The sequence below is a fragment of the Budorcas taxicolor genome, chromosome 1 (genome assembly GCF_023091745.1).
Source record: "Budorcas taxicolor isolate Tak-1 chromosome 1, Takin1.1, whole genome shotgun sequence".
NCBI classification, from domain to species: Eukaryota; Metazoa; Chordata; class Mammalia; order Artiodactyla; family Bovidae; genus Budorcas; species Budorcas taxicolor.
Window position 1 is genome coordinate 59,077,073 of NC_068910.1, and position 24,866 is coordinate 59,101,938.

The 24,866-nt window shown below is 38.9% G+C and overlaps 1 protein-coding gene across 1 annotated transcript in view; it reads left to right on the forward strand.

The window, feature by feature from the left end:
* Positions 1-24,855, forward strand: part of NEK10 (NIMA related kinase 10) — a 252,379-nt gene extending 227,524 nt beyond the window's left edge. Inside the window, exons 33-36 of the mRNA XM_052640083.1 lie at positions 14,199-14,307; positions 17,623-17,675; positions 17,758-17,813; positions 24,807-24,855. Coding sequence (XP_052496043.1) covers positions 14,199-14,307; positions 17,623-17,675; positions 17,758-17,813; positions 24,807-24,855 — 267 coding nt within the window. The remainder of the gene's footprint in view (positions 1-14,198; positions 14,308-17,622; positions 17,676-17,757; positions 17,814-24,806) is intronic.
* The last annotated feature ends 11 nt before the right edge of the window (positions 24,856-24,866 follow it).

The window sequence follows — 24,866 nt, forward strand, 5'->3', positions numbered from 1 at the left end:
TTATAGATCTGTTTGGGTTCACCTGTCTGGGACTCTCTATGCTTCCTGTACCTAGATATCTGATTCCTTCTTTAGGTTGGTAAGTTTTCAGGCATAATCCTTCAAATATATTTTCTCTCCCTGTTTTTCTTTCTTGTTCTGAAATACCTATTATGCACAGATTGGCACACTTTATATTACTCCAAAGGTCTTGTATGTTGCTTTCATTTTTTTCATCTTTCTTTCTGATATTCTGATTGGGTGATTTCCATTATTTTATCTTCCAGATCACATACTTGTTCTGTATTATTCAATTTTCCATTTATTACCTTTAGTTCAGCTTTCTCAGCAAACTATTCCCTATCTTTTCTTGGTTTCTGTTCATAGTTTATAGTTTCTTTTTATAGTAACCTGCATTTCTACTGATAGGTTTTATTCATACCTTCAGTATTTTTATTACCTCCTTTTTGAACTCAGTCTATTAGAATGAAGAGGTCTGTTTCATTGTTTGTTCTTCCAGGTGAATTCTCTTGGTCATTTACTTGGGAGTGGTTCCTATGCTTCTTCAGTAACTTGTATTCCTCTGACTCTATGAGTTTATGAGAAACGGTGTCTTAGAGGTGTTCTTAGAGGGCTATTTTTATGTGGGAGAGTTCCTGTGTAGTCTGCATGGGTTTAATATTTTTGGTGCAAAGGCTGTCTTTAGTATGGGTGCCTGCCACCTCTTTCCTCAGTATGTGCTGGCCATTACCCTTTTGGTAGGCAGTGAGACTGGCGTTGCGATGACTATAGCCTGCACTGGATATTAAGCAGGGCCTCTTCTTTGCTCTCTCATTGTCACTGCTCTGTCAGGGACAGGTCTACCCCTTAGTTTTTGGAGCAAAAGCCCCAGATTTGTATCTGAGCTGCAGTATGAGGTAGATGAGATTGGAGCCCTGATACTTGGAGAGGAATTACTGAGTATTCTTCAGCAGGAGCTGTCTATCCAGGTGTATGGTTGGTGGTGTCAACTGTCACCTGTTGTGTGGGCTCATAAAGAACAATATTTTTGGCACTGCCCTCATCCCCACCTCAACTGTGGGAATGCAGACATTTAGCCCGTCTCTCAGACACTGAATTCACAAAGCCACCAGTGCAGATCCATAGATACTAATCTATTGAAGTCAGGCACCAGGTAAAGGGGTTTCGCCTGGTGAGGGAACCTTTACCTACTGGTAAAGGGGTTTTCCAGGGTGAGGGAACCTTTCCTCTTTCACAGTTCTGTCCCAGATGTGCAGATCTTGTGCCACTTCCTTAATTATTTTCATTCATCTTAGTTGGTCATGTGGTGATCTTTCTTACAATTTTGGCTCTCTGAGACCTTCTGTCAATGTTCAATAGGTATTTTTTGAGAGTTGTGCCACACGTAGATGTATTTTTGATGTATTTGTAGGAGGAAATGAAATCCACTTCCTGTTCTGCCACACGTAGATATATTTTTGATGTATTTGTAGGAGGAAATGAGATCCACTTCCTGTTCTGACCTTGATTGGATGTCAGATGGACATCCAATTTTGTCAGTTCAGAAGGAGGTTTCTCATGCATTCTTCCAAATAGAAGCATACCAAAGCTGGGAGATACACCTGTCAGCTAAATGTTCATAAGTTTAGAGAGGCTCCCCCACCCAGTGCTGGTCTGAGCCACTTCGCAGCCTCAGCCAGCCCAAGAGGCCATTAGTTTGAAGGTTTTGTTGTATCACCCATATTTCTACCTACTGGGTGAGCATTCACTTTGCCATTTGGTGTGTCCAGAATTGATCTCACCATCTTCTTCTTTCTTTTGTCCACATCAAATATTACTGGAAGCATCTGTTTTCCGTCTGCTCCATCTCTAAACCTTGGGTCACTCTCAACTGTTCCACCTTATCTCTTGCGTTTCCTAAGTCATTAACTCCTGGGGAATCTTCATAGTGTAGGTGGTTTTGCTTGGCCTTTGGTGATACCACCTGGGTTCTAGCCCTGGTTCTGCCAGTTATTACCTATGCTTTTTGAGCAAATTACTTCTCAAATTCCTCATCTGTGAAATGAGGATAATGCATAAGTTACAGGGTAGTTGTAGGAACCAGATAGAATATTGACTATGTCTAGAATGTAGTAAGTACTGAACCAGTGGCCACAGGTGGTGGTGGTGTTGTGATTAAGTAGGAATGTTTGGTCTTCCTCCTCCTCTTGGTTTCCACTTTATCCAAGCTTTATATCTCTTGCACTAGAGTCACACTTCCTTGCTGATCAACTTGTTCTCCAGTCCATTTTGTCAGACTTGCCAATGTTTCTAAACACCTGTTTCCAGTTTCCTGCTTCACTGTCTAACTCTGGGTCCAACCCAGGACTCCATTGTTTGCAGGAGCCTCCCCCTGACCTGCCTATGTTCACCCTGAGTTACCAGCTCTACTCAACCTATTATATATATTGCATCCAGGGTGATCTTTTCAAAATAGAAATCTGACCAGAAATTGTCCAAGGGGCTTTAAGTATAAAATGCCAAAATCCTTACGAATGGTGTTCATAGTCATGTCTGGTCCAAGCCTTGCCTCTCCCTCCACCCTCATCTCACACCACTCTTGTCCTTTGATGTCTGTACACTGGCCACAGTGCCAAGCTACCATGCTGCTTCTTCCCAAGTCTGTACACACTCTTTCTTCTGCCTGTAATGTTCTTCCTACTCCATCTTTGATTCACTCCTACTCTTTATTTCAGCTCTCAGCACAAGTGCCATTTTTTCAGGTAAGCCTTCCCTAAATTAAATCTGTTACCTCTTAGAACCAGAGGCCTGACCTTCAATGCACATTTGCAGTTTTACAAATACACATTTGTAAATATATATTTCATAGTCATAATTCTCCCTAATGAGTCAGTAAGCTCCAAGAATACAATATTTAGGCAATATTGTTTGTTTTCGAGGTTTGGATCTGTGTGTGGCACATAATAGTTGATTTAAAAAACCATTACTCCCTAAGGACTTCCCTGGCTGTCCAGTGGTTAAGGCTCAGTGCTTTCAATGAAAGAGGCATGGGCTTCATTCCTGGTTGGGAAACTAAAATTTTGCATGCTGTGCTGCACAGACAAAAAAAGTTGTTTTTTTAAAAAATTTATTTATTTTTATTTATTTATTGTTTTGCATGTGACATCTAATTCTTTTTATTATAAATTAATTTATTTTAATTGGAGGCTAATTACTTTACAATATTGTATTGGTTTTGTCATACATCAACTTGAATCTGCCATGGGTGCACACGTGTTCCCAATTCTGAAACCCTCCCCACCCCCCACCTCCCTCCCTATACCATCCCTCTGGGTCATCCAGTGCACCAGCCGGAGCATCCTGTATCATGCATCGAACCTGGACTAGTGATTCATTTCACATATGATAATATACATGTTTCAAAGCCATTCTCCCAAATCACCCCACCCTCTCCCTCTCTCACAGAGTCCAAAAGTCTGTTCTATACATCTGTGTCTCTTTTGCTGTCTCACATACAGGGTTATCATTACCATCTTTCTAAATTCCGTATATATGCATTAATATACTGTATTGGTGTTTTTCTTTCTGGCTTACTTCACTCTGTATAAAAGGCTCCAGTTTCATCCACCTCATTAGAACTGATTCAAATGTATTCTTTTTAATGGCAGAGTATTGCTCCATTGTGTATATGTACCACAGCTTTCTTATCCATTCATCCGCTGATGGACATCTAGGTTGTTTCCATTTCCTGGCTATTATAAACAGTGCTGCGATGAACATTGGGGTACACGTGTCTCTTTCAATTCTGATTTCCTGAGTGTGAATGTCCAGCAGTAGGATTGCTGGGTCATAAGGCAGTTCTATTTCCAGTTTTTTAAGAAATCTCCACAGTGTTCTCCATAGTGGCTATACTAGTTTGCATTCCCACCAACAGTGTAATAAGAGAGTTCCCCTTTCTCCACACCCTCTCCAGCATTTATTGCTTGTAGACATTTGGATTGCAGCCATTCTGACTGGCATGAAATGGTTCCCTATTGTGGTTTTCCCTATTGTGCATTTCTCTGATAATGAGTGATGTTGAGCATTTTTTCATGTGTTTGTTGGCCATCTGTATGTCTTCTTTGGAGAAATGTCTGTTTAGGTCTTTGACCCATTTTTTGATTGGGTCATTTATTTTTCTGGAATTGAGCTGCAGGAGTTGCTTGCATACTTTTGAGACTAATTCTTTGTCAGTTGCTTCATTTGCTGTTATTTTATCCCATTCTGAAGGCTGTCTTTTCACTTTGCTTATAGTTTCCTTTATTGTCCAGGAGCTTTTAATTTTAATTAGGTCCCATTTGTTTATTTTTGCTTTTATATCTAATCTTCTGGGAGGTGGGTCATAGAGGATTGTGCTGTGATTTATGTCAGAGAGTTGTGGATGTGACTGGTGATAGGAGCAAGGTCCGATGCTGTAAAGAGCAATATTGCATAGGAACCTGGAATGTCAGGTCCATGTCTCAAGGCAAATTGGAAGTGGTCAAACAGGAGATGGCAAGAGTGAACGTTGACATTCTAGGAATCAGCGAACTAAAATGGACTGGAATGGGTGAATTTAACTCAGATGACCATTATATCTACTACTGCGGGCAAGAATCCCTTAGAAGAAATGGAGTAGCCATCATGGTCAACAAAAGAGTCTGACATGCAGTACTTGGATGCAATCTCAAAAACGACAGAATGATCTCTATTCGTTTCCAAGGCAAACCATTCAATATCACAGTAATCCAAATCTATGCCGCAGTCAGTAATGCTGAAGAAGCTGAAGTTGAACAGTTCTATGAAGAACTACAAGACCTTTTAGGACTAACACCCAAAAAAGATGTCCTTTTCATTATAGGGGACTGGAATGCAAAAGTAGGATGTTAAGAAACACCTGGAGTAACAGGCAAATTTGGCCTTGGGATATGGAATGAAGCAGGGCAAAGACTGGTCATAGCAAACACCCTCTTCCAACAACACAAGAGAAGACTCTACACATGAATATCACCAGGTGGTCAACATCGAAATCAGATTGATTATATTCTTTGCAGCCAAAGATGGAGAAGCTCTATACAGTGAACAAAAACAAGACCAGGAGCTGACTGACAGTGGCTCAGATCATGAACTCCTTATTGCCAAATTCAGGCTTAAATTGAAGAAAGTAGGGAAAACCACTAGTTCATTCAGGTATGACCTAAATCAAATCCCTTATGATTATACAGTGGAAGTGAGAAATAGATTTAAGGGACTAGATCTGATAGAGTGCCTGATGAACTATGGAATGAGGTTTGTGACATTGTACAGGAGAAAGGGATCAAGACCATTCCCAAGAAAAAAGAAATGCAAAAAAGCAAAATGGCTATCTGGGGAAGCCTTACAAATAGCTGTGAAAAGAAAAGAAGTAAAAAGCAAAGGAGAAAAGGAAAGATATAAGCATCTGAATGCAAAGTTCCAAAGAATAGCAAGAAGAGATAAGAAAGCCTTCTTCAGCGATCAATGCAAAGAAATAGAGGAAAACAACACAATGGGAAAGACTAGAGATCTCTTCAAGGAAATTAGAGCTACCAAGGGAACACTTCATGCAAAGATAGGCTCGATAAAGGACAGAAAGGGTATGGACTTAACAGAAGCAGAAGATATTAAGAAGAGGTGGCAAGAATACACAGAAGAACTGTACAAAAAAGATCTTCATGACCCAGATAATAACGATGGTGTGATCACTCACCTAGAGCCAGACATCCTGGAATGTGAAGTCCAGTGGGCCTTAGAAAGCCTCACTATGAACAAAGCTAGTGGAGGTGATAGAATTCCAGAGCTATTTCAAATCCTAAAAGATGATGCTGTGAAAGTGCTGCACTCAATATACCAGTAAATTTGGAAAACTCAGCAGTGGCCACAGGACTGGAAAAGTCAGTTTTCATTCCAATCCCAAAGAAAGGCAGTGCAAAAGAATGCTCAAACTACCACACAATTGCACTCATCTCACACACTAGTAAAATAATGCTCAAAATTCTCCAAGCCAGACTTCAGCAATATGTGAACCGTGAACTCCCTGATGTTCAAGCTGGTTTTAGAAAAGGCAGAGGAACAAGAGATCAAACTGCCAACATCTGCTGGTTCATAGAAAAAGCAAGAGAGTTACAGACAAACATCTATTTCTCCTTTATTGGCTATGCCAAAACCTTTGACTGTGTGGATCACAGTAAACTGTGGAAAATTCTGAAAGAGATGGAAATACCAGACTACCTGACCTGCCTTTTGAGAAACCTATATGCAGGTCAGGAAGCAACAGTTAGAACTGGACATGGAACAACAGCCTGGTTCCAAACCCTGCTTACTTAACTTCTATGAAGGGTACATCATGAGAAATGCTGGACTGGAGGAAGCACAAGCTAGAATAAAGATTGCTGGAAGAAATATCAATAACCTCAGACATGCAGATGACACCACCCTTATGGCAGAAAGTGAAGAGGAACTAAAAAGCCTCTTGATGAAAGTGAAAGAGGAGAGTGAAAAAGTTGGCTTAAAGCTCAACATTCAGAAAATGAAGATCATGGCATCCGGTCCCATCACTTCATGGGAAATAGATGGGGAAACAGTGGAAACAGTGACAGACTTATTTTTTTGGGCTCCAAAATCACTGCAGATGGTGACTGCCACCATGAAATTAAAAGACACTTACTCCTTGGAAGGAAAGTTGTAACGAACCTAGATAGTATATTGGAAAGCAGAGATATTACTTTGCCAACAAAGGACCGTCTAGTTAAGGCTATGGTTTTCCCAGTGGTTATGTATGGATGTGAGAGTTGGACTGTGAAGAAGTCTGAGCACTGAAGAATTGACGCTTTTGAGCTGTGGTGTTGGAGAAGACTCTTGAGAGTCCCTTGGACTGCAAGGAGATCCAACCAGTCCATTCTGAAGGAGATCAGCCTTGGGATTTCTTTGGAAGGAATGATGCTAAAGCTGAAACTCCAGTACTTTGGCCACCTCATGCAAAGAGTTGACTCATTGGAAAAGACTCTGATGCTGGGAGGGATTGGGGGCAGGAGGAGAAGGGGACAACAGAGGATGAGATGGCTGGATGGCTTCACTGCCTCGATGGACTTGAGTCTGAGTGAACTGCAGGAGTTGGTGATGGACAGGGAGGCCTGGCGTGCTGTGATTCATGGTTTTGCAATGAGACAGACACGACTGAGCGACCGAACTGAATTGAACTGAATGATTTTTTAGTATTTGAATCTTTTCCTCGTGGTGATGAATGGGATGTTTTCCTTAATTTCTCTTTCTATTTTCTCATTATTCGTGTATAGGAATGCAAGTATTTCTGTGTGTTTATTTTATATCCTGCAACTTTACTATATTCATTTGTTAGCTCTAGTAATTTTCTGGAAGGATCTTTAGAGTCTTCTATGTAGAGAACCATGTCATCTGCAAATGGTGAGAGTTTTACTTCTTCTTTTCCAATTTGGGTTCCTTTTATTTCTTTTTCTGCTCTGATTATTGTGGCCAAAACTTCCAAAACTATATAGAATAGTAGTGATGAGAGTGGTCATCCTTGTCTTTTCCTGACTTTAGGGGAAATGCTTTCAATTTTTCACAATTGAGGACAGCAAGGAAACTCCACAATAAAGAGAACTCCAGAAACTCCCAGAATGTGGAAAGGCCACCCCAAATACAGCAATACAAATGAGATGAAGAGGCAGAAAAATACCCAGCAGGTAAAGGAACAGGATAAATGTTCTCCAAACCAAACAAAAGAGGAAGTGATAGGGAGTCTACCTGATAAGAATTCCAAATAATGATAGTGAAAATTATCCAAAATCTTGAAAACAAAATGGAATAACAGATAAATAGCCTGGAGACAAAGATTGAGAAGATGCAAGAAAGGTTTAACAAGGACCTAGAAGAAATAAAAAAGAGTCAATATATAATGAATAATGCAATAAACGAGATCAAAAAACACTCTGGAGGAAACCAACCTTAGAATAATGGAGGCAGAAGATAGGATAAGTGAGGTGGAAGATAGAATGGTAGAAATAAGTGAAACAGAGAGGAAAAAAGAAAAATGAATTAAAAGAAATGAGGACAGTCTCAGAGACCTCTGGGACAATGTCAAACGCCCCAACATTCGAATCATAGGAATCTGAGAAGAAGAAGACAGAAAGACTATGAGAAAATACTTGAGGAGATAATAGTTGGAAACTTCCCTAGAATGGGGAAGGAAATAATCACCCAAGTTCAAGAAACCCAGAGAGTCCCAAACAGGGTAAACCCAAGGCGAAACACCAAGACACATTAAATCAAATTAACAAAGATCAAACACAAAGAACAAATATTAAAAGCAGCAAGGGAAAAACAACAAATAACACACAAGGGGATTCCCATAAGGATAACAGCTGATCTTTCAAGAGAAACTCTTCAGGCCAGGAGGTAATGGCAGGACATACTTAAAGTGATGAAAGAAAATAACCTACAGCCAAGATTACTGTACACAGCAAGGATCTCATTCAAATATGAAGGAGAAATCAAAAGCTTTACAGACAAGCCATAGCTGAGAGAATTCAGCACCACCAGACCAGCTCTCCAACAAATGCTAAAGGATATACTATAGACTGGAAACACAAAAAGAGTGTATAAACTCGAACCCAAAACAATAAAGTAAATGGCAATGGGATCATACTTATCAATAATTACCTTAAACATAAATGGGTTGAATGCCCCAACCAAAAGTCAAAGTCTGGCTCAGTTCGGTTCAGTTCAGTCACTCAGTCGTGTCTGACTTTTTGCGACCCCATGAGTCACAGCACGGCAGGCCTCCCTGTCCAATACCAACTCCCAGAGTTCACTCAGACTCACATTCGTTGAGGCAGTGATGCCATCCAGCCATCTCATCCTCTGTCATCCCCTTCTCCTCCTGCCCCAATCCCTCCCAGCATCAGAGTCTTTTCCAATGAGTCAACTCTTTGCATGAGGTGGCCAAAGTACTGGAGTTTCAGCTTTAGCATCATTCCTTCCAAAGAAATCCCAGGGCTGATCTCCTCCAGAATGGACTGGTTGCAGCCCAAGGGATCTCCTTGCAGTCCAAGGGACTCTCAATAGTCTTCTCCAACACCGCAGTTCAAAAGCATCAATTCTTCAGTGCTCAGCTTTCTTCACAGTCCAAGTCTCGCATCCATACATGACCACTGGAAAAACCGTAGCCTTGACTAGACGGACCTTTGTTGGCAAAGTAATGTCTCTGCTTTTCAATATGCTATCTAGGTTTGTCTGAATGGATACAAAAACAAGACCCCTATATATGTTGTCTACAAGATACCCACCTTGAAATAAGGGACACATACAGACCGAAAGTGAAGGGCTGGAAAACGATATTCCATACAAAGAGAGACCAAAAGAAAGCAGGAGTAGCACTACTCATATCCGAAAAAATAGACTTTCAAACAAAGGCTGTGAAAAGAGACAAAGAAGGAAACTACATAATGATCAAAGGATCAATTCAAGAAAAATATATAATAATTATAAATATATATGCATGCAACATAAGAGTACCACAATATGTAAGACAAATGCTAGCAAGTATGAAAGGGGAAATTAACAATAACAGAATAATAGTGGGAGACTTTTATACCCTACTCACACCTATGGATAGATCAACTAAACAGAAAATTAACAAGGAAACACAAACTTTAAAAGATACAATAGACCAGTTAGACCTAATTGGTATCTATAGGACATTTCACCCCAAAACAATGGGGTGAATTTCACCTTTTTCTCAAGTGCACACGGAACCTTCTCCAGGATAGATCACATCCTGGGCCATAAATCTAGCCTTGGTAAACTCAAAAACATTGAAATCATTCCAAGCATCTTTTCTGAACACAATGCAGTAAGATTGGATCTCAGTTACAGGAGAAAAACTATTAAAAATGCCAACATATGGAGGCTGAACAACACGCTGCTGAATAACCAACAAATCACAGAAGAAATCAAAAAAGAAATAAAAATTTGCATAGAAATGAATTAAAATGAAAACACAACAACCCCAAACCTGTGGGACACTGTAAAAGCAGTGCTAAGGGAAATGTTCATAGCAATACAGGCACACCTCAAGAAACAAGAAAAAAGTCAAATAAATAACCTAACTCTACACCTAAAGCAACTAGAAAAGGAAGAAATGAAGAACCCCAGGGTTAGTAGAAGGAAAGAAATCTTAAAAATTAGGCAGAAATAAATGCAAAAGAAACAAAAGAGACCATAGCAAAAATCAACAAAGCCGAAAGCTGGTTCTTTGAAAGCATAAGTAAAATTGACAAACCATTAGCCAGACTCATCAAGAAACAATGGGAGAAAAATCAAATCAATAAAATTAGAAATGAAAGTGGAGAGATCACAACAGACAACACAGAAATACAAAGGATCATAAGAGACTACTATCAGCAATTATATGCCAATAAAATGGACAATTTAGAAGAAATGGACAAATTCTTAGAATAGTACAACTTCCCAAAACTGAACCAGGAAGAAATAGAAAATCTTAACAGACCCATCACAAACACAAAAATTGAAACAGTAATCAGAAATATTCCAGCAAACAAAAGCCCAGGTCCAGACGACTTCACAGCTGAATTCTACCAAAAATTTAGAGAAGAGCTAACACCTATGCTACTCAAATTCTTCCAGAAAATTGCAGAGGAAGGTAATCTTCCAAACTTATTCTATGAGGCCACCATCACCCTAATACCAAAACCTGACAAAGATGCCACAAAAAGGAAAACTACAGGCCAATATCACTGATGAACATAGATGCAAAAATCCTTAACAAATTTCTAGCACTCAGAATCCAACAATACATTAAAAAGATCATACATCGTGACCAAGTGGGCTTTATCCCAGGTATGCAAGGATTCTTCAATATCTGCAAATCAATCAATGTAATACACTACATTAACAAATGGAAAAATAAAAGCCATATGATTATCTCAATAGATGCAGAGAAAGTCTTTGACAAAATTCAACATCCACTTATGGTAAAAACCCTCCAGAAAGCAGGAATAGAAGGAACATACCTCACCATAATAAAAGCTATATATGACAAACCCACAGCAAACATTTTTTTTTATTTTAAAAATGAAAAAAAAAAAATAAAGAATACTCCCTGAATTAATGAATAGCACTCATTTTCCTCTGTTTATCCTAAATCCGCAGTGCTTCCATAACATGGACTAATGTCATAGCCCTTTATCACTTGCCATTAATATGCCCAGCCTTTGCCATCAAATTCCTCTCATCTGGAATGATCACTTGGCTTCCTTGCATCCAACCAAAATCCAGCCTTTGTGGTTCAGCTTTAGTGTTTCTTCTCCAGAGCTTCTGAAAACCACATTGGTCTTCGCAAGGCATCTTTGTTTGTGTAAACTTAGGTCTCACCACCCCATTTCATACTTCATTATTTAATTCATTGCCCTGTTGTTTTACATACATTGTCCTATTTTCCCAGTTCACTTGCAATTCTCCTGAGGACCAGATGAATTCTGTGTCCTCTATGTTTCCTTGCATGGTGTTAACAAGCTGGGCAGATCATCGTTGTATGTGAATTGAAAGGTTTACATTTCTGATTTGCAAAACCTTCTCACATCACAACATAGTAAGGGGCAAAAAAGATTTGCTGAAATATTATACATCAAAATACTAAACTGCAAGAAGTTCTGGAAAGTTTCTAGAATAAAAATAAATGTATCTGGGGCTCAAGCACAAGCCTAAGGAATTTTAGTCCTTGGCTTCTTCCATGGGCCCATCCTTTTGAGAATTCACAGTTCTTAGGCTGAAGGAGACAGTGTGACACAGACACTGGAAACCTGAAATGCTTTCTTCAAGGTTTAAATCAATGATAAGACATGTCCGGTCATCTTAAAATGACTCTCTCAACCCCTACAGGCCACAATTCACATATGCTACTGTGCAGCTTTAAGCATCTTCCTCCTGTGAAATCTTTAGGATTTACTTAATAATTAAGTAGACTGTAAATAAGCTTTCTAAGAAATATTTGGGTTGAAAATTTCAGGTAGCCAAATTACTTCTATGCTCAGCCATATGAAAAACAATCCCATCTGAAGTCACTTGGAAGGTAATACCAGGAAATCATTTTCAGCATTACAAGGCATATTAAGAAGTTCAGTTGACGTAATCTACTAGCTTGAATAAAAGAATTACAGAATGCTTAAGACTATCTGCATTGCCTCCTAACAGCACTGATGAGACATTTATTGAGTAAGCATCAAATCCTCCTACATTACAGAGTTATAACAGATAGGTTATTAATTTTATCAGTTGTCACTAAAGTAGGAAAAATAAAATTTCCAAGACTGAAAAAGGATGATTCACATGTTTTTCTAAAATGTAGCATTTATTGGCAATATAGAATCTGGAAAACTCAAAATGATTTGTATTTATAAATATCCAGTGCACATTAATGGAATAATTATCAGTTGTTAATACAAAATGTTTATATTAAGATATAAAATGCCAAGGACTCTTGAGAGTCTCTTGGACTGCAGGGAGATCAAACCAGTCAATCCTAAAGGAAATCCAATCTTGAATATGCATTGGAAGGGCTGTTGCTGAAGCTGAAGCTCCAATACTTTGGTCACCTGATGCAAAGAGCCAACTCACTTGAAAAGACCCTGATGCTGGGAAACATTGAAGACAAAAGGAGAAGGGTTTGGCAGAGGGTGAGATGGTAATATAACATCATTGGCTAAATGGACATGAATCTGAGCAAACTCAGAAATAGTGGAGGACAGAGGAGCCTGGCTTGCTCAAGTCCATGGAGTCACAAAGAGTCAGACATGACTCAACGACTGAACGACAGCACCACCACCACAATAAAATGCAAAATGTATGCACTGAAGTACATATACAGCTCCATGAACTTACACATATACACTCACCCATGTGACAACCAACTGCATTAATACATAGCACATTTCCAGTCGAGAAGAAGGCTCCTGCACACCTTTCCAGTCAAACCCTACCACCTGCTACAGGTACTTATTGTCCTGATCTCTGTCACCACTGGTTAGATGTTTTGGCTGTGAAAATATGTGTAAGTGAAGATGTACACTGTATATACTTTTGTGTCTGGCTTCTTTTCTTAACACTTATCCATCTTGCTGTGCATATTCATAGCATGTTCTTTTTCATGTTTGGCAAAATTCCATTGGATAAGCACAGCACAACATATTTATCTGTCCTCTGTCCATGGACATTGAGGTTTTTTCAGTTTTTTATTATTATGAATAAATATGCTATGTACATTCTTGTACATGTCTTTTGGTGAACAGAAGTACTCATTTCTCTCGTGTGGGTATAGCCAAGACTGGGATTGTTGGCTCAAGAGTGAACCTATTTGTGAACTGCCAAAAGATTTTCTCAAGTGATTGAACAGTGATATATTTTAATTCATGAAGAGAGTTTGTGAATACAAGGTAAATACTATTGCATAGTCTAAATTATGCCTTTTGTTTCTGGTTTATTCATATGAATCAACATGTTGAAAATATATTGTTTTACATAGGCACAAAAAGTTGGCCAGCTCAAGTGCTGGTTGGAATTAAACGTGAAATGATTTTGAAAGTTCCATTTAAAAAGTTCAGCTTTACAAAATGGTATTAAATAATTGGAACAGTAAGTTCTGACATTTAGTGAACTACTCTTCCCTTTACAGTATTGAGAATTAATGTTTGGAGATGAATATTAATGGTAATTTAGGAAAATGTGTTAAGAAACATGTTTGTTTTGATCAAACACGAAGGCATTGTTCAAAGCATATACATGAAAAGGGATGATTTGAGCTAAAAATAATTTGTCATATGATTGTAGCTTTTTCCTCCTATGCCTGATAAAAATAACATTCTGATATCCCAGGCCCATACCATTGTTTTTCTATATTTTTATTTTGTTCTCATAAAGCTATAGAGCATTTTTTTTCATGTGACCAGGAATTGTCTGCTTGCTTTCACTGTAATTTGCCTGCCCCTAATTTATAAGTTCTTTTGAAAGGAAGAAGCTGGGTCTTGATCTGTAGACAGGGATTGACAACTGAAGAGCACTAACTTTTCTGAGCAGAGACACACACAGAGGTTTCATGTCATGTGACTCTGAATGTGAAATAACAGGTAATTTTGCTTTTTCTGTTCCAGTTATCTCAAGGATCTCCAGAACCAATTGAACCCAACTTTTTCACAGCAGATTACCACTTATTGCATCATTCATTGGGTGGAAACAGCTTGTCCTCAAATGACCCAACAGGTAACAATCTTCGACACAGGAAATCTGGTTTTCAGGAAGAAATAGGTTATTTGGATCAACAGCTAACCTTAAAAGGTTATCTTCAACTTAAAATGAAAAGAGAGCTTATTTTGATTATCTGTAGTGATAGTTGGAAGGGACGTACAGTAGGAATCTAGAAATTCCCTCAGAGTTAATTTACCCACTTGTGACATCTTCCTCAATCGGTTATTAATACCATAAGCAAACAGAATCTGTGTGGGTAAATTGAATTTCTTTTTATTTCTTCGTATCTGATGATGGGAAATCAAATGCCCAAAACATCCATGGACATAAAAAGCAGATATGCAGAATTTGAATAAAATGGAAAATTTGAAACTCACCTGAAGAATCCAAATCATATGTATTTGATTTTTTTGTGTGTGTGTGTGTAAAAACTTCATATAGGGAGGCAATATAACATAAGGATTAAAAGCACATATTGTGTAAACCTGGATGCCTACATTCAAATCTCAGCTAAACCACTTAGTAACTGATATTGAGAAAATTATTTGACCTCATTGAATCCCAGGTTTTTTGCCTATAAAGTAGGAATAAAAATGGTACCTACATTTTAGGATTATAGCAAGGATCAGTGTAACTATATAAAATTATGCTTAGCCAGTATGTAGGGACTCAGCATAAGGACCTTCTTGTGATATTTGACCCCCAGAAGAGATCTTCAAGCTACTCTGAGGTTACAGAATTCCTAAGTAATTTTTGAATCCCTGTAAACTACAGTTATATCTCTCAGTAGGGCAGAGAGATGTGAAGCTTATATGGTTAAATGAAAACTTTCCATCTCCTCAGCCAAAAAGAATCTTCAAGTCTGCTGTGCTTTTGTTATTGCCTAATTTAGGCAAATCATGTCATGTATTAATTATCAAACTTTCCCTAAGTCTTGGACTCCTGGGATAAAGCTAACCTGGGTTGGTAGAATTTCATTTAAAATAAACTGTTTATCTAAAGTCATTTGCTTTTACTTATTTTTAATCGTTAATTTTAATATTGCATTATTTTCAGGCATACAGCAAAGTGGTTCAGATATATATATATCAGTTCAGTTCAGTTCAGTTGCTCAGTTGTGTCCAACTCTTTGAGACCCCATGAATCGCAGCACGCCAGGCCTCCCTGTCCATCACCAACTCTCGGAGTTCACTCAGACTCACATCCATTGAGTCAGTGATGCCATCCAGCCATCTCATCCTCTGCCGTCCCCTTCTCCTCCTGCCCCCAATCCCTCCCAGCATCAGAGTCTTTTCCAATGAGTCAACTCTTCGCATGAGGTGACCAAAGTACTGGAGTTTCAGCTTTAGCATCTTCCTTCCAAATAAATCCCAGGGTTGATCTCCTTCAGAATGGACTGGTTGGATCTCCTTGCAGTCCAAGGGACTCTCAAGAGTCTTCTCCAAAACCACAGTTCAGAGGCATCAATTCTTCGGCGCTCAGCCTTCTTCACAGTCCAACTCTCACATCCATACATGACCACTGGAAAAACCATAGCCTTGACTAGACGGACCTTAGTTGGCAAAGTTATGTCTCTGCTTTTGAATATGCTATCTAGGTTGGTCATAACTTTTCTTCCAAGGAGTAAGCATCTTTTAATTTCATGGCTGCAGTCACCATCTGCAGTGATTTTGGAGCCCCAAAAAATAAAGTCTGACACTGTTTCCACTGTTTCCCCATCTATTTCCCATGAAGTATATATATATGTATATTCTTTTTTCAGATTCTCCTTTTCCATTAAAAGTTACAAGATGCTGAATATCCCAGTGCTATACAGTAAATTATTATTATTCATTTTTTATATAGTAGCATGCATGGGAGCTTCCCTGGTAGCTCAGCTGGTTAAGAATCTGCCTGCAGTGCAGGAGACCCGGGTTTTATCCCTGGGTCGGGAAGATCCCCTGGAGAGGGAAATGGCAAACCACTCCAGTATCCTTGCCTGGAAAATGCCATGGACAGAGGCGGCTGGTGGACTGCAGTTCATGGGTCGCAGAGTCAGGCATGACTAGTGACTAACACTGGGTCACTATGTATCTATTAATCCCATATCCCTAATATATCCCCCTTTCTTTCCCCTTTGGTAACCAGAGGCTTGTTTTCTATGTCTATGAGTCTGTTTCTATTTTGTAAATAAGTTATTTGTATTACTTTTTAGATTCCCCATATAAGTGATATATAAAATTTGTGTTTCTGACTTACTTTATTTAGTATGATATGGTATATATATATATATATACATATATATATACATATATATATATACACACACACATATACATACATACATACATACAATGGAATATTACTTATAAAGAGGAATAAAATATTGCCATTTACAGCAACATGGTGATCATACTAAGTGAAGTCACCTACTTTTACAAGCATCCTCCAGGGCAGGTTGGTCAGTCACAGGCCAGACTTCTTACCACAGCAGACCTGCTGAGTGAGGAGCTCTGCTGAAAATCTCTCAGTGGCCTGAGAGGGAGTTGACAGGCTCTTCCAGAAGCTGGACACCTCACCCCAGAGCAGACCAACTGAGTCCCTTGTCATGGCAGAAGGGGCAAAAGCAAAGAGAGCAGAACCAAAGGGCACTTTGGGCAATGCCTTTAAGCTGGACTTGCAAAGCAAGCTGCTAGGACTCATATCATCATGAATCCTCTTAATCTTCAATCACTTTTCTCTTTCCTAAGTGGCAGGGGAACTCCCAGGCCTCCACATGAGTAAGTGTGGATTGACTGGAGTGGAAACTTGTCAACGTTACTTTGGGTGGTGTCCGGGTAGGTCAACGTGCTAGTGTGTCATACTCATGACAAACCTCAAAAGAATTACTGTCCTCCAATTTCAAATGTATTTTCCTCCTGGCAACCATAGGAAATGGTCAGATCTTTGATATAGTCCACTGGCTATTTCTGCCTTCCTCTGAGAATTTACTCTCTTTCTAGAACATATCTACTCTTTTTGTTGATGGATTGGGGGAGAGTTTCTTAAATTCTTTTTTTGACTTATCAGGAAATTTATGCTTAGAATCAGGAATTTATGCTTCACCTATCCTTAACACACACACCCCTAACTTAATTGGCCAATTTACACCATGAGCAATTCCTGTAAATCTTGTGTATTATATTGCGATCACCACTCTAAAAGCCAAGATAATTTGGAATGTGTTTGTAAGTACTCATTTTCATCACTAAGAAACTGACCTGTTTTCATTGTACATGAGTTCTAATTGTCAGTACAACTGAAGAAAACATGAACCAAATGTCAGACTTTTTGTAATTTATCTGTTTCCAGGTCTACCCTCTAGCTTTGATTTGGAGGAGGGGATAACATATGAACAGATGCAGGTGAGGTTTTTGCACTGCCTCTGAATGTTTTACTTTCTTGTTTTTAATTCAATATTAACCTGACTTTTTTTTTCAACTTTAGACTGTGATTGAAGAAGTCCTAGAGGAAAGTGGCTATTACAATTTTACTTCTAATAGGTGAGATCTAGAAATGTGAAAGTTCAATATAGAACATTGGATTTAATTTCTCTATCCTTGATTCCAGAGGTCCCTCCCACCTTTTATTTTAAACACTTAAAAATATAAATTTATTTATTTTAATTGGAGGTTAATTACTGTACGGTATTGTATTGGTTTTTTGTAAAATAGCTTGGCTCCGAATGATACAACCATGGGTAGAATGTATGTTCCCCATCTTTTGTATGGGTGCAGCTGCTGTATTCTTAGTTGGAAAAGAGTGATAGCTTAGTAGTAATTTACTCCCATAAAAAAATGAACATAATGAAATGGAAAAGTATTTCTACATTTAAAAAAAATTAAAAATTTGTCCCATATTGGAAGAACTGTAAACTCAAATTTCCATAGCTAAAACCTACCCATTATTTGTATAGAATGCAAGGAGGAAAATCCACCTAAACAAAGGATCACTTCTGGTGAATTTAAGATATGTTTGTGGGAGAAGGATTTGTTGTTATGTGTTCCCTTTTGCTTACCCTAAATAAGAAACTTGAATTTACTGGGGCTGTGTGTTATCTTCTAAAATAATCATCATTGGTGCTCTAAAAATATACTCTATCAATTTCATTCAACTCTGGATTTCTGCAATTGTACTGTTGGGCACAGTTTGGGGCAAAAAGATTTGTGTACAATTAGTTTATTTGAGAGGCAATCCCAAGAAACTCTGCTAGGGGATTGAAGAAATAATTCAATAAAGCCTTCATTTTCAAGCAAGTTACCATTGTGGTACATGGAGCTCAATCACACTGTGGAAGTCTGAGAGCCAGTGGAGAACATGTGCTTCAGTTCTCCCACTTGTAGACTGAGGAACCTGGGCTGGCATTTTTTTTTTAATTTTTATTTTTACTTTATTTTGCTTTACAATACTATATTGGTTTTGCCATACATTGACATGAATCAGCCACAGGTGTACATGAGTTCCCAATCCTGAACCCCCCTCCCACCTCCCACCCCATATCATCTCTCTGGATCATCCCCGTGCATTTATCTCTAATTTCTGTTAGTCATTTTTTGAGTACTTTCCCCCCACCTTCTGTAAAGGTGGACACAGCAGATTCTAGAGGTCAGAGAAATCCTCAGGAAAAGAAATTCAGGTGTTGGGAATTGGGCACCAGGTTGGCATGTTTGAAGTACTTTAAAAAAATTAATTTATTTATTTTAATTGGAGGCTAATTACTTTACAATATTATATTGGTTTTGCCATACATCAACATGAATCCGCCACGGGTGCACTGAAGTACTTTGAATGTGGGGGTATGGACATTGATTTTGTCTGCTGTAAATGAGCTGGCCACTCATAACAGAATCACCACATTGGACCACGAGTAACCACTTACATGTCCTATATGACCAAAACTGCTTTAGGAGGCATGGTTCTATGGAGTTTATTTTTCCTAACTAGCCCTTTCTACCTGGATGAACTGCCTTCCTGTCTAGCTAATGAAGCTATCTGGTGACCACTATTTAAATTATTCTAGAAATCTTCCCCAAAGATAACTGTTAGCCATGCAAAGAGAAAGAGGTCTCAAGAACAACCTATCAAGATCATTATATGGAAATTAGATTCATTTCTGAGGTTAGTTTAGTCTCCAACCTTTTTTCCTTCCCTGTTTCAGTGAATTGCTCTATGAATCACACATAAAATTATTCACCTGCTTGCTGTTTTGGCTTGATAACATGTTTCCAAAATACTATCTTTGTATGTTTAGTTCTGTGATGATTTGTAACTGCAGATAAATGATGAGTTATTCTTATTTACCAAAGGTATGTTGTTGATAGAAATCACCATATCCATAATCACTCACCTCCTCCCATCTCTGGAGAGATTTTGAATTGTCTTTCTTTCCTCTTGATCTGAGTACACCCAGCCTTCCCTGGATAATACAAATGTCTCCATTCTTTACGCTTGGCAGCTTATTATTTCAAGTACCCTTGGCTTGTAATGGGGCAAAAGTTATACTAATCACTTTTTAAATCTGCATTTTCTCAAAGACTCAGGATCATGGGCAATGAATACTTCAAATTTTTCAGGAAGTTAACTAATTATAATGAAAAACCGGGTGTGTCAGGAACTTAGGAAAGGTCTTACAAGAGCTCTTTTCTTTTTGTAGAATAATTTCAGTCTTATTTTAAAATTTATTTTTATCCTTTTCAATTCTGCTATTATTAAGTTTTTTAAAAAATCAAACATTGGGACTTTCCTGGTGATCCAGCGGTTGAGAATCTGCCTACCTATGCAGGGAACCCAGGTTCAATCCCTGGTTTGGGAAGACTCCCCATGCCACAGGGCAACTAAGCCTGCCTGCCACAGCTACTGAAGCCCACGTGCCCTGGAGCCTGTGCTCTGGAACCAGAGAAGCGACCGCAATGAGAATACGGCACACCACAACTAGAGAGTAGCCCCCACTCGCTGCAACTAGAGAAAGTCTGTATAGCAACGAAGACCAGCACAGCCAATAAATAAACAAATGATTTTTTAAAAAATCACCATTACTTCTACTTCTAAAGACATATTCCTGTACTACAAGAAATTGTAGATTTTCTTCTTATGGTAAGTAGATAATAAGATGCTGTGCTGTATGTAGTCACTTGTCTCCGACTCTTTGAGACCCCGTGGACTGTAGCCCACCAGGCTTCTCTGTCCATGAGGACTCTCCAGGCAGGAATAGTGGCATGAATTTCAACTCCCTCTTCCAGGGGATCTTCCCAACCCAGGGACTGCGCCCAGGTCTCCCACATTGCAGGTGAATTCTTTACCATCTGAGCCACTAGGGAAGCCCAAGAATACGGGAGTGGGTATCGTATCCCTTCTCCAGGGGATCTTCCTGACCCAGGAATCAAACTGGGGTCTTCTGCATTGCAGGCAGATTCTTTACCGGGTGAGCTACCAGGGAAGTCCAGATATTAAGATACCTGATAACAAAGGTGAAAAGTTATTTATGGCTATTTTTGGAATTGTGACTAGAATACAAAGATACTTAAACGATCAAGTTAAAGCAATATATGATGGAAATGACATCAAATTTTCTTAAAATGCTCCAAATTAAAATGAATCATCCACTCAGAAATCTGTATAATCATGATACTCCCTTTTCAGTTTCTAATAGCAGTGATAGAATATATAATTGGGGGAAAGAGTTTTCATGCTTTACTAGTAAAAATAACCCTGAGTTGTGCTTAGCGCCATTACTTGTTTACTGATATTCCCAATTAATTTCCAAGAAATAAGTCAGGCTCCACATGGAAAAGACCTAACACTTCATAAACTGAAAATGCTCATAATTCAAAATATGAATCAAATTATCTGTGGCAGTCATGATTTTTCCATAGCAAAGGGTGAGAGTGAAAGTAGCTCAGTCATGGATGACTGTTTGCAACCCCATGAACTATACAGTCTGTGGAATTCTCCAGGCCAGAATACTGGAGTGGGTAGCCTTTCCCTTCTCCAGGGGATCTTCCCAACCCAGGGATCCAACCCAGGTTCCCCACATTGCAGGCAGATTCTTTACTAGCTGAGCCACAAGGGAAGCCCAAGAATACTGGAGTGGGTAGCCTATCCCTTCTCTAGCGGATCTTCCCGACCCAGGAATTGAACTGGGGTCTTGGATTCTTTATCAACTATCGAAGGGTAGTGGGTGCTAAATATCACAGAACATGTAGAGGTAATTAGAATCAATACTTAGAATCAGTAGAGTCTGCTTTCCCAAATAGGTTTTGTAAACATGCAGTATTATCAAAGATGACAATAGATATTCCCTGAGAAATAAAGTTTCATGACCAAATATATTTGGGAAATCCTGAATGTACATTTTTCTATTTTGGGAGAATGTTGACACACATGACTATATTGAAGACTTTGAGATATGCTATAGGAAAGAAGTCTGTTTATCTTGTTTACCCTAAGGATTCTTCAAATTTTACCTGGAACACAAGTTAAGATAGCCTTCCTTAGAATGCGGTTTGAAAAATGAAACATTGTTTTAACTACTCCACCAGTGTCTACTCAGGTCTGCTATTGTTATCATCAGCTTAATCTTCATCATGGTCACCATTGCAAAATATTATTAAGTGATCTTGATTAATCGCCATGCAGAGAGAATTACATACATAAGTCCTGTATTATTCAAGTTTACAACTTAAGACTGTCAGTCAAACCTATACACATGTCTACAAAGCATCAAGACAGCAATTAAAGCACTAAGCCAAGATGTGGCACGTATCTGCTTAGATTACAGGGTCCATGTTTAGTTAGAAATAGAAAGATGCCATTCTCGGACTGAAAGTCTCAGAAGGCCATTGTCTAGCTACTAGCTCTCTTTGGGGAAGATACATAGAAGTGTTTAAATAATGGTGAGGCTTCTTGGGCAGGGGGTAGGAAGAATATCTCAGGCATGGCATGCTGCATTAGTTAAAGAAAGAGGTAATAGAAACAGCCACAGGGAGCCCTAACACAAATGAGGGATTTGGGGAGGGGAAGTAGGACTGAGTTGAGAGTGCAATGAAAATAAAACAAGGTCAAAACAACCTGGGCCAGCTTTGAAAAGTGAAAGTGAAAAGTGTTGGTCGTTCAGTCATATCCAACTCATTGCAACCCCGTGGACTGTAGCCCACCAGTCTCCTGTGTCCATGGAATTCTCCAGGCAAGAATACTGGAGTGGGTAGCCATTCCCTTCTCCAGGGCATCTTCCCACCCAGGGATTGAACCTCGGTCTCCTGCACTGCAGGCAGATTCTTTATCATTTGAGCCACCAGGGAGACCCAGGAAAGCCCTAGGAGGGCTCTGATTGTGGTCATTTGCAGGGTTGTATGATTAAATATATTTCTGTTGTTCAATCGCTCAGTTGTGCCCAAAGCTTTGTGACCTCATGGACTGCAGCACGCCGGGCTTCCCTGTCCATCACCATCTCCTGGAGTTTGCTCAAACTCACGTCCATTGAATTGGCGGTGCCATCCAACCATCTCATCTGCTGTTGTCCCTTTCTCATCTTGCCTTCAATATTTCCCAGTATCAGAGTCTTTTCCAATGAGTTGGCTCTTTGCATCAGGTGGCCAAAGTATTGGAGCTTCAGCTTCAGCAGCTGTCCTTCCAATTCAGGGTTGGTTTCCTTTAGGACTGACTGGCTTGATCTCCTTCCTGTCCAAGGTGTTCTCAAGAGTCTTCTCCAGTACCACAGTTTGAAAGCATAAGTTCTTTGGCACTTGGCCTTCTTTATGATCTAATCCATACATGACTACTGGAAAAATAATAGCTTTGACTATAAAGACCTTTGTCAGTAAAATGATGTCTCTGCTTTTGAATACATTGTCTAGGTTTGTCATAGCTTTTCTTCTTAGCAAGTATCTTTCAATTTCATGACTATACCCTCTGTCCACAGCGATTTTGGAGTCCAAGAAAATAAAGTCTGTCACTGTTTCTATTTTTCCCCATCTCTCAAGTTCTTCCTTTTCTGCCTCTGGGGTCATGTTATCTTCATATCTTAAGTTATTGATATTCCTCTCAGCAATCTTGATTCCAGCTTCTGATTCATCCAGCCCAGCATTTTGCATCATGTACTCTGCATATAAGTTAAATAACCACGGTGACAATATACAGCCTTAATATATTCCTTTCCCAATTTTGAACCAGTCTGTTGTTCCACATCTGGTTCTAATTGTTGCTTCTTGACCTGCATACAGGTTTCTCAGGGGGCAAGTAAAGTGGTCTGGTATTCCCATCTCTTTTAAGAATTTTCCACAGTTTGATGTGATCCACACAGTAATAGACTTTAGCATAGTCAATGAAGCAGAAGTAGATGTTTTTCTAGAATTCTCTTCCTTTTTCTATGACCCAACAGATGTTGGCAATTTGATCTCTGGTTTTTCTGCCTTCTCTAAACCCAGCTTGAACATCTGGAAATTGTTGGTTTCATGTACTGTTGAAGCCTAGCTTGAAAGATTTTGAGCACTACCTTGCCAGATTGTGAAATGAGAACAATTGTATGGTAGTTTGAACATTCTTTGGCATTACCCTTCTTTAGGATTGGAATGAAAGCTGACCTTTTCCAGTACTGTGACCACTGCTGAGTTTTCCAAATTTCCTGGCATATTGAATGCAGTACTTTCACAATATCATATTTTAAAATTTGAAATAGCTCAGTTGGAATTCCATCACCTCCACTAGCTTTGTTCATAGTAATGCTTCCTAAGGCCCACTCGACTTCACACTCCAGGTTGTCTGGCTCTAGGTGAGTGGTCACACTATCTTGATTATCTGGGTCATTAAGGTCTTTTTTTGGTATAGGTCTTCCATGTATTCTTGTCAACTCTTCTTAATATCTTCTGCATCTGTTAGATCCATACCATTTCTGTCCTTTATTGTGCCCATCTTTGCATAATATATTGCACAAAAATATATTCTATACACATTAATATTTAGCTTTCTCACCAGAATGATACCACCTAGCTTGCCTCAATTATATCACTGTTGTTATGAGGGTAAAACTGTTCAGTTTTGTGGGTGAATAGAGAATGAGCATATCATTCAGGGCCTGGCAGGCTGCAGTCCATGGGGTTACAAATGTTTGGACATGACTGAGTGACTGAGCCCAACACAGCCCAGCACACATTAATATTTTATTTTTTAACGATGAAATATGTGTTGCGGTAAAAGGAAATTATTGATTCAACTTTCTTTGCTTTAAAATAGGCATTAAATGTACAAGCTACTTTGGATAGGCTTTAATTTTTCCACTATAGAGTTATCAGTTACTATTAAGCTTATAATTTGAGAAAGACAATGTCAGCACTGAACTTAAGCAAAAGGCAGGTTTCTAAAAATCTCCCCACTTTATGCTTAGAATCACCATTTTATTCATTTATTTACTTGTATACCTGAGCTACTGCTTTTGAAATTGAATGTGTGAACTAAAATATTTGAGATTGTAGAGAAAATCTTTCTACTTCTGAATGTTCTAGGTATCACTCCTATCCATGGAGGACCAAGAATTATCCAACCAAAAGATGAAAGTATTGCAC